The sequence below is a fragment of the Astyanax mexicanus genome, chromosome 10, assembly GCF_023375975.1.
Source record: "Astyanax mexicanus isolate ESR-SI-001 chromosome 10, AstMex3_surface, whole genome shotgun sequence".
In the NCBI taxonomy this organism is placed as follows: Eukaryota; Metazoa; Chordata; class Actinopteri; order Characiformes; family Acestrorhamphidae; genus Astyanax; species Astyanax mexicanus.
This window is the reverse complement of record NC_064417.1, coordinates 45820579-45831941: the sequence shown is the minus strand read 5'-3', so window position 1 is coordinate 45831941 and position 11363 is coordinate 45820579. Positions and strand designations below refer to the sequence as shown.

Below are 11363 nucleotides of genomic sequence, written 5' to 3'. Positions count from 1 at the left end.
GAAATATCGCTGAATATTTACAATATGAATTACAGAGTATATAGAGATAGAGAGATCTGTCGTTGAACACGGGGGTAGTTTTATGGAAACTTCTGGCAGAACAAATCAAACATCCTAATGATCTAAACCACTCCCCACACATTATTCTGCTGTCCTTAACAGGACCTCTAATAGTGGTTGATTTTTTTCCTTTCCACACCTTTCCCAACACAAACCCATTAAACCATATTTATATGTTTAATGGGCCTGTGTTTTTGTTCTCTTGTGCTGTTTTATTTATTTTACTAAGCAGGATTTGCTAGACCATAGAATATGAAGAGAATGTCTAAAGTTTTTAGAGTTATATAATTTAATATCCTGCACTGATTCTACTGTCCATCTAACATATTACTTCAGCTTGCCCCAGACAGTTGTATTAGAGGAACAGAGGCCTCAGGAATTTTTATATTATGTTCATGGTTGTTTGCTTAAAATGACGGATCTTCGTGCGTCATTGCTGTCATTGATTATAGGATAGGTATAGTCTTCTGCACAAGTTTGGCACCCATTGCAGATCACATATTTTGTCTTTCGTAAAAAAATATAATCCTCTAAAGTGACCCGTGCAAATGTTTTGGTATGTGCACACTTGCACTTTTATGAAACTTGGTCTGATCCAGAAACAGTCCTGAAAGTGTGCAGGCGTAAACAGGTCTTTTGCAAAAGCTTGCGTTTGGGTTTTGCTCCTCAGCTTGTTTAATGTCTAAGGTAAGGGGACATTCCAAAAGTTTCTGTTTGTGTCTCTTCATGGTGAATCATTAACCTGCTTGTAAAAGTGATTTTTCTTTTCAGCTTCAGCAAAAATAACACTGATGACACTGACATAAACACAACCCTAAAGTGTGATACATCCAGCCCCATGCTTTACATTAATACCAAAGTCATCCAAACTACGAAAAAACAAAACAAAACATATGGAATTATCTTGTAAACAAAAATTTTTTCAAAATCTTCAAAGTAAAATCTATTGCTCAGATGACAGCTTATCACATCTTAGCCTTTCCCAGTCAGCTTTATGAGTAATCTGGAATGGCTTTCAGTTAACAGCTGTGCTGAACTTGCCAAGAGTTAATTACTTAAATTTCTTTCCAACTTAATGTGTTTGAATGCAGTTGTGTTGTGAAGAGCCCTATTTGAGTAATGTTTTAATCCATATTACCATATTATTAAGAACCTTAAAAGTGTTCTCAAGTGCAGTCGCAAAAACTTTGAAAAAAATTATGATGAAACTGGCTCTCATCAGGACTGTCCCCTGTTCCACAGGATAACTTCATCAGAGTTAACGTTACCAGCCTCAGAAACCACAAGTTAACAGCACCCCAGATAAGAGTGTCTACATGATTCCTTCATAGTCTGGATTACTTCAGTATTAATTTACAATGTAGGAAAAAAACAACAAAAAATAAAACATTGAATGAGAAGATATGTCTAAACTTTTGACTGGCACTGTATTTTATATACATTTTTAAAATTACTATATTTGTTTCTATTTTTAAAACACTACTTACTTTCTTTTAGCAAAATAACATCTGTGTAAAACATCTGCATGCAGTAGTACCGGTGTTTGGGTATATTCTGCGATCTACACAACATATGTTTCAGCATTATTGGCTACAGCATGACATAGAGATCAGCGCTGCTCCAATGCGACGCTCAGCACGCGCGCCGGGGCTTTTACACAGAGCAGGAAGTGCCCAGGTTAGCACAGTTAGCTGGCTAGGCTAACAACACCAGACCCAGCAGCAGCAGCAGTAGTTCTGAGGGTTATCTGTGCGCTGTGTGCGGCTGGGTTTTGTCTCTGTGAGATGCAGTTATTTGTGGTGCTGGAGATATGTAATGTAGCAGCAGTAATGGACAGTAATGGACTCTAGTCTCTGCAGTGTGTTGTGCTGCTGTTAGCAGGCTGGCTAACCCCGGACTCACTGTGTTTATGCTCGAGTTACAGCCATACACAAGTTATTACAGTGTTCATCTTGGTAAGTAAGTGGAAATCTGGCGATATATTTAATTATTTAACCATATTTTTTATTCTCTTTCTTTGGCGTCAGTCTATTACCAACTCTTACTCTTACTTGAATTTAATTGGCGTTTATTTTATGATATAGCTACTGTCTTAATCTTTTTATTTTTATTTATTTATTTTATTAAGTCTCTGTATAAGTAGGTTTTTATATTATCTGCTGTCTTTATGGTAGTTTGTCTCTCTAGTTAACCTAACTGTCTGCCTGCCATCTATACAGTACTAGTGAAACGTTTGGACACATATCTTCATTTAATGTGTTTTCTTTCTTTTTAGGATTTTTTACATTGTACATGTAATATTGAAGACTATATTAAAGCTACACAGGAACACAAAGTGTTAAATAAACCATAAAATGTTTTATATACTTTAGATTATTCTAAGTAACATATTTAGCTTAGCATTAGGACAGATATGCACACTCTTGGTATTTTAATCTTAGTGTCTTCATGAGGGACAGTCACCTGGAATAGTTTTCTCAGCATCTTGATGGAGTTTCTGGAGGTGCTGAACAATAGTTGCTGCTTTTGTCTTTACTCATCCCAAATCACCTCAAATCACCATCTCAGTTCATCAGGTTTAGGTCAAGGGAATGTGGAGGACAAACACTTTTTTTGGGATTACTAATCTACAATGCAGAAAACAATTTAAATAAGGAGAAACTTTGAATGAAAAGGTGTGTCCCAACTTTGGACTGATACTACAACTATTTGTCTGACCATCTGTCTCATTGTATCTATCTGTCTGTCTAGGCGTGTCTCTCTTAATATCTAGATTTCCATATGTCTGTCTGTTTGTCTGTCTGTGCAATACAAAATGTAATAGCATCTATTGTGTATTAATTAAGTAGTCTGAGATTTCACAAATCCTTTTTGTTAGAGGCTTAAACATATATTATGGTGCTTAATACCTACAGATCTGAGGTCAAAATGTCAGTGGAGCTTGACGTGTTTGTGGGAAACACCACCATTATGGACAAGGAGGTGTACCAACTGTGGCTGAATGGATATACAGGTAATACCTAGGATTGAACCTCAGCCACTTTAAGTTGCAAACATTGCTGTGCAAATACACACACATAGCTTGTTTTGTCCCTGTAGAAAAGTATTGCCAAAGAAACTATAGGCAGCCTGTTGCCAGGGAGAGAGTACAGGGAGTATGCAGAGGTATAAAGCCTTCAGCACTGAACTCTGGAACAGTTGAACTGTGTTCTCTGAAATGATGGTGCTCCATGATCTACTCATTTTTGGTTGGGGGTTTGGGGGTCAGCTCTTGTTGGTAAATGCAATCAGATCCTCTTAGCAATGCTACAGAAGATATAATACTCTTGATTTTTTTCCATGTAATGTATAACCTGAAACAGGGAACACACACAAGCATCCAAAATGTTGCACATTAAACCATAAAATGCTGATGTGTGTGTGAATGGTTTTGCTCCTCTAGTGAACGATGCTGTAAAAGTGCGCATCGAGGGAGGCGTGATGGAGGAGTGCGAGGCCAGTGCTGAAGTTCTGCTCAGTGACACTATGGACCAGTTCAGAACCTTCCAGATGTGTGAAAGGCTTCTGCAGAATCCAGCTAAACTGGCTAACCAGCTGCTGTTTCAGATTCCTCCAGATCGACAGGCCATGCTGATTGAGAGGTATAAACTGTATATAGACCTTTTTATTATAACCTTTTATTGGACAGTAAGTTCTGTCAGACTGTTTTATGCAACTGACTAGATGTGTGCCATATCATATCGTATGCAATAATATCAGCAACATTTTGGAATAGCGTAAACAATATTACACCCTGAAATATCGTGCCATAGCACCCACCTCTAATTATCACATCAGGGTTCTTTTTGTTTTTTGCTGTTTTTAGCAAAATAAAAATTCACACTGTTTTCATTTCCCATTATATATCTACTAGAGACAGATTATACCAGATTGTATAATTTATTTCACTTTAATAATAATAATAAGAAGAATACAGTTGCAAAATCTAAAAATTAGACATTACTTTTAAAGTGTAATGAAATGTTTTTCACTAAAATGAGCTGAGCTAGAACATAAAAATGTTTAACCCTAAACATTTATGACATATTAATCTACTAAATATAATATAACCTTATATATTAAACACTATAATAAAAGCTTTCTAAGCAAGCATAATGGGCTAAATTTAGGTAAGCAAATATTGATCATAGCTGTATTGTATTGTATGGCCTAACTGAACACATCATTTTCATACTGTATGCTTTATTTTAATCATTTAATAATTTTTTAATCATTTACTAAATTATGACCAACTTCTACCGTCTTCATCTTCTTTTAAACATGTGATATTATTAGATATTATGCCTTTGATGATGCCTTTGTTCGTGAAGTTCTTGGAAAGAAACTTTCCAAAGGGACGAAAAAAGACCTGGATGATGTGAGTGCAAAGACTGGAATTACGCTGAAAAGTTGCAGACGACAGGTGGGTCCATCATTCATTATTTAAAACTCGTTTGGTCTGTATTATCTACTATTACAGGTTTTATAATATACTGCTCATTCTTTCTCACACAGTTTGACAACTTCAAGCGAGTATTTAAAGTGGTGGAAGAGCTAAAGGGCCCCCTGGTGGAAAATATAAAGCAGCACTTTCTGCTCCCTGACCAGCTGGCGAGGTGAGAGACAGAGGGATGGTAATGCATGTTCTTGTTCCATCTGCCCTAGATGGATCTGCTAAAAGTGAAAATTTTGATGGCAGTTTTAGCATCCTTTATACAACCATATGAAAGTGTACACTGTTTAATAACCTTTATTTATTAATGCATTTATTTAGTACAAACATATAATTTAAAGCAATAAAAAATTAAATTATAATTTAATAATAAGACAATTAAATGATGAACAGTTAAAAAAGGAAAAAAGAAAAAGAAAATAATGTAAAAAAAAAAAAAAGATACATGCAGTAAAAAGAAATTAGATTTGATGGTACATTGTTTGACTGACAAGGTGCCTTTTGAGAGCCTTTTTAAACGATGTATAATAACATGTGTGGCATTTGATGTTATTTCCCCTTAGGTACTACAGCCTAAGCACCAAAATATTACATTTAATCTCATTATATTACAATGACATAAAACTATGTTAATGTATAACATTAACATATTTAATGTATAACATTTACCTTTTTACATGGACGAAATTTTTATTTCAGAGGCGGAGACAAATGGGGGGGGGGTTGAGTAGAGTGATAGCCATGGCGGCCAATGACATGTTAGCAAGAAACCGCAGAGCCCGTCAATGAGCTTATGGGTGGTCTAAAGTGACCTGCTTGATCCGTCTCTATTTAATATAGCGTGACGTTGGTTTTAAACGTAAAAACTGCAGGGGACCAAAACTGGCTTTAGAAAAAGTGCAGGAGACATGTCCCCCGTCCCCCTGTTATTCCTGTTATTCTTGTTATTCCTATTATTAGCTAATACATAAATAACAATGTTATTTGAGGGTAGACAAGCTTATAAGGTTCAAAAATAGCTTTATAATGATACGTTTGTATTGTGTTTTTGGAAAGGTCATTATTTTCATATTTTCAAGTATTTTCATCACATTACTGTAGCTCCTGAACCACAATATTGTGATAACACCAGATACATCAGATCCTAATACAGCGTTCATGAAATTCGCCAGGACCTTCCAGCTGTTCCTCATTTTCTCTGAAAACGTCTGCCGATACTTTTTTGCAGGGATTACGCTGCCATAGTGTTCTTTGCCAATAATCGCTTTGAGACCGGGAAGAAGAAGCTTCAGTATCTCACCTTCCAGGACTTTGCCTTTTGTGCTGGGCAGCTCATCAACTATTGGACAGTTGGAGCTGTGGGTAAGAGGGCTTGGTTGTAGTTCATTTTGGGATGTTGATCTTATTGTGGGAAATACATTTTGTTATGTTTATACACAACATACTTTTCTGAATGTATTTTGGATGTCATGAATGCCTGAACAAATGTAGGTTTCGTTAAAAAGAGTGTATATTTTGTGTTTAATTGGATTAAAATCAATATAGTTCATATAGGAGAGTTTTTTTATACTTTCTGAATAGCAGTTATTAACTGTCTGCTATTACTGATTTTTTATTGTGTCAAAATATTGCAATAAATATTGTGTACCTTCAGAATCGTAATATAATGTTTTTACCATGTTGCCCATCTGCAGTTGCTCTACAGTATTACAGTCATATGAAAAAGTTTGGGCACCCCTTTTAATCTTAATCATTTTTAGTTCTAAATATTTGGGTGTTTGCAACAGCCATTTCAGTTTGATATATCTAATAACTGATGGACACAGTAATATTTCAGGATTGAAATGAGGTTTATTGAACAGAAAATGTGCAATATGCATTAAACCAAAATTTGACCGGTGCAAAAGTATGGGCACCCTTATCATTTTATTGATTTGAATACTCCTAACTATTTTTACTGACTTACTGAAGCACAACATTGGTTTGGTAACCTCATTGAGCTTTGAACTTCATAGCCAGGTGTATCCAATCATGAGAAAAGGTATTAAGGTGGACAATTGCAAGTTGTTTGAATCTCCTCTGAAGAGTGGCATCATGGGCTCATCAAAACAACTCTCAAATGATCTAAAAACAAAGATTGTTTAACAAAGTTGTTCAGGGGAAGGATACAATAGATATATCAAATTAAAATTGCTGTTGCAAACACCCAAATATTTAGAACTAAAAATGATTAAGATTAATAGGGGTGCCCAAACTTTTCCATATGACTGTATACAGAACCCCTAAATAACAACACTTTTCTTTTTGTTCTAATGACTAAAAGCTGTTCTCTGCTCCTTTAACCTTCTGCTCTCATTCCCTAACAGATAACATGGTGGAAGACATGGACGTGGATTTAGACAAAGAGTTTCTTCAAGATCTCAAAGATCTGAAAATTTTAATCACAGACAAGGATCTCCTGGACCAGCACAAAAGGTATAAGATCAGAACAGAGTGTGAGTCTGAGTGAGGGATGTGTGACTTTTGTAATACACACAGTGTAATCTTGTTTTATGACTTCGTCTAATGTTTATATGACTGATGTGAACATTGTCGTATCTTCTCAGTCTAGTGTGTGTCGCACTGCGGGGAAAGACCAAAGTCTTCAATGAGATGGAAGCCAATTTTAAGGTGAGAGAATGTGTTTAATATCAGTTGGTTGGTATGTACATTTATTCTTATTATTATTATTATTATTATTATAGTTTTTTACAGTTTTACACAAGTTCATGATAAGAGGACCAATAGAAATGCTCTAAAATGACTTCAAATTAAATATTTCTACATTGACTTCCAGTAAAACTAAAAAAAAGATAGAAATATGGTGTTTTCTTGTGCAACAGTGAGTGCATTTACATGCATTTAATAATTATTATAAATTGATTTATGCAATTATTTGATTATTTAAGTAGTTACGTAAACAGCATACTCTGATTTTGTAGAATGGAGACAGACATTTTCACTTTACTACCCACACTTAGTGACAGTATTTGAAAATCTATGTAATCTATGAGTTAAGTTATATAATTATACATTTATACATGTTAAGATACATTCTTGAAACCCCTTGTGGTTTTAAGAAGAAATTTTTAATCTCTCATTTAAAATTTAAAAATTTTCTCCATGTGTAGAATCTCTCCAGAGGCCTTGTTAATATTGCTGCCAAATTAACGAATACAAAAGATGTCCGTGATTTCTTCATCGATCTTGTAGAAAAGGTACGTATATTAGAGGACTGAAGAATTTCTCAGTGCGTCTATTACTCATGACATTAAATTGAGATCTTATTTATGACCCATCACAGTTTATTGAGCCTTGCAAGTCAGACAAATGGACATCTACGGATGTTAACCTCTATCTTACCCACTACACGAACTCTGCGCACATCCTCGACACTTTCAAGTAAGTGTGTGTGTATTATAATTTCTTTGTTATTTACAAAGACAATATAACGTTTTGAGTTCTGTGGAAATCTGTTGTTCTGCCAGTGGGGGTCACTGTCTCTGTGTGTCATGCACTTTCCAGTCAGTTGCCTGTAGTTTCCTGTGTAGTCACACTGAAACCCCTCTGGAATCTGAATTTCTGTTTATATCATTAAATGTTCTGATACATTAAGCAGTGATGCATTCAGCTCAGACCTCAGAAAAGAAGTGAAAACATCTCGTAATACAATACATGCATAGTTTCAGTTACACAGCATTAAATGAAATGCTCTTCTATTTATAATAGCATAACGTCTCTCTTACATTATTTCCATCTGTCTCGCTCTTCTATTCTCAGGCACCAGACTGTCTGGACCAGGTATATGGGAGTTATCAAAAGCTGCATCCTCAGAATGTATCACGAGTGAAGAATAGTATTTTTCCATTCTTCCTGTCCTCTTTTCTCTTCTCCCTTAATCTTAAACTGCACTGGATCCAGCCCAGCCTTTCAGCTCACCTTTTGGCCCTATCTTTATTTAAATCCCCCGTTTATCATTTTCCTCCTTTAATCCTCACCCAAATGTCTCCCTCCAACAGCTGGCCATCCCCCCCCTCCCTCCCCCATTCCCCTCCCTCCCCCCATTCCCCTTTATCCTCAGCTCATTCTTTCACCCCTCGGCTACTGCCAATCATGGGATGGCTTGTAAATAAACAGAGCATGCTTTCTACACATAATCTCTGCTGTGTCCTCCTTGACCTCACTGTAAATGATTTAATCATTGCTATATAATTGCTATAAATGATCACAATGGATCTGATTTAAACTTTTTTTGTTTTATTTTAGAATTTAGTTCACATGCAGCCAGTTCAGCACTGGAACCGGTTGCATGCTGATTGTATGACTGATGAGATGAGATCATTCTTTATTAGTCCCTTAATGGGAAAATTCACAGTTTTCACAGTGTAAACGTGACCTACCACTAAAGAAATATATATATATTATTCTTCATATTATATTTCTTCTTCTTCTTATTATTATTATTGTTATTATTATTATTATTTTTATTATTATTATATTTACACAAAAATATACACATGCATATAGAAACATAAATATGTTATCTTCATTTTAACATTGAGAGATAATAAACTGCTATGCCAAAAGTCATGGGATAGCACTGCACTGAGAATTCATTAACTGTGTATGTTGTAAGGAGTTATCTTGTGAGTGAGGCTAAACACTGGCCCGCATGCTCATTGCAGATCCATTGTGACAGCCTTGTAAAATTCTGGAACCAAATGTTGAATATAGAAACGGGAGTTTATATCGGTGGGTTTGTGCAGATAGCCAGGCCATTGAGAATGTACTATTTTCACTTAGAGCAAATGGACTCTCTTTCTTCTGTCCATTTCTTCTCTGATATAAAAACTGAGGCCTGGCTTGGTTAATGCACATTGTTTGACCACGTTCACATTGCAAGCCACATTGTTCAAATTCACTTTTTTTTTTTGCTCAGATAGGATTTGGCTATCTTGCCGGTTACCATTCATAAAAGTGATCTGTATCTGTGTGTAATGTGAACGAATCTGTTCCTGAAACGCCTCACATGCGCACATTGATACCTGCATAAACTTTGTCTTCTTTACCACCAACAAAAAACGCCATATTTACGAGACGACTCATAGCTTTATAAAGGGAAATGGATGTGTCGTTAGCAGCTCATATGTGGAGCATCTTTTACTGGAGTGGACAGAAAACAGCTGGTCTGAGGTTCATGCTCAGGTCGAAAATGTGAGACAGAAGCCTGTAGCGCATGCATGAAAGAAAAAAGACGCATGAATTCTGATTTGACCGTTCATATTTATGTCGCATGTCCATGGATTGGATACATATCCAGTTTAGGACCACATATGAAAGTGATGCAAGTCTGATAAAAAACAAAAAAAAAAACAGATTGGGCACAGCCATGAAAAAATCAGATCTGAGCCACATTGAGCAAAAAATTTGATTTGAGTTACTTCAGCCTGCTAATGTGAACGTATCCTTTAACTTTGTTGCATTTTAAAGTCACAATTAAGAATTAAATGTTAACTGATTTAGTCCTTGATCCAATACCACTGCATTTAATAAAATTGATGAAATTGAGTAAGAGCGTGGTCAAAAAGTGTCTTACTAAGCTCCTGTTTCCAGCCACCTCCACCAAACTACCCTACTTCATATACTTTTTAACCTCATGATGTGATCACAGGTGCAATGCTACAAAAACGTAATTCAGTATCTCACAAACATTTCAAATTCAACATAATTCAAATTCGAAACACAAAATAAATGTAAACTGATTTGCTGCAAAATTAAAGAATAAAATGAATGCAGCTATAAACAGCTATAACACTAACGTTCTGTATCGTTTAATCGTAAGCCCTTTAATGCTATACATATCATATTGCAAAGTTCTCACCAATACACAGGCCTACTAGTCACATGAAGGGACCAGGTGTAATTGGGATCTGTATCTGGATAGGTACTTATGCTTAAACCATATGGCTCGCTGGTCATTTGTTGAACAGTTGAACCAATAAGTGTGGGTGTCAGGAGTCCCAATGTGATGTCTGTGTGTGGCCACCTAGGGGGCTTCAATTTGTCACCATGTTGTGGGAGGTACATAGATAGAGTCTGTGGGTGTTCTGAAAATGACAGACCTGTAACGGACCTCCGACACGGCCTATTAAACGAATGAATGCTCTCTCAACTCCTGCACTGGAGTTTAAAGCTGAGAGTCGAGAGAAAGCACCTCCTGGAATGTTACACTGTTTTTTTTTTAAGGGTTCACATCTCGTTGAGCATTAACTATGTCTTTGGGTCACTTCTGAACTGTAATTATTACTGTTCCCCCACATCTCGTGAAGCAGTGACTCTGCAGAAATGGACAGCCGGGCCTGTATTTAGACAGTGAATAACGTGCAGAACAAAACCCTGGATTGTTCCTGTGCTGCATGCAGCTCTGTAGGAGGAAATTGATTCAGTGTGAGAGCTGTGAGAGCTGTGAGAGAGTTGGGATAGAGCGAGTGCACTATATGGCTATGGCTGTGGAGTTAATGAAATAAAGGTGTAATCAGTGTCACTCTTTACAGCGCCTCACATCTAAACATTTCTGTCTTTATATCATCCAGCGAGGACCTCCAGTTTAAATATTTGGACAGGAGGAGGGAAAAAAAGAGGTGGATGACTTTTCCAAGTAGACGTGTGTCTTTTCCTCCCTTTTTAGCACACTCACCCTCTCTCTCTCTCTCTCTCTCTCTCTCTCGCTCTCTCTCTCTCTCTCTCTTGATTTTCTCTCTCTTTTTCTCTC

At 36.4% G+C, this 11363-nt stretch overlaps 1 protein-coding gene across 2 annotated transcripts; it reads left to right on the top strand.

The window, feature by feature from the left end:
- Positions 1–1712: 1712 nt before the first annotated feature.
- Positions 1713–10159, top strand: fibpa (fibroblast growth factor (acidic) intracellular binding protein a). Of its 2 annotated transcripts, none has more exons than XM_007258636.4 (11): positions 1713–2015; positions 2976–3073; positions 3503–3701; positions 4396–4522; positions 4615–4715; positions 5781–5914; positions 6919–7027; positions 7159–7222; positions 7723–7809; positions 7896–7993; positions 8372–10159. In XM_007258636.4, exons 2-11 carry the CDS (start codon positions 2989–2991, stop codon positions 8439–8441), a joined length of 1074 nt encoding a protein of 357 aa, XP_007258698.1. In that variant the 5' UTR covers positions 1713–2015; positions 2976–2988; the 3' UTR covers positions 8442–10159. The 2 variants fall into 2 exon arrangements, with proteins under 2 accessions (XP_007258698.1, XP_049340225.1); XM_049484268.1 differs by lacking the exon at positions 1713–2015 and adding an exon at positions 2717–2735.
- Positions 10160–11363: the final 1204 nt, after the last annotated feature.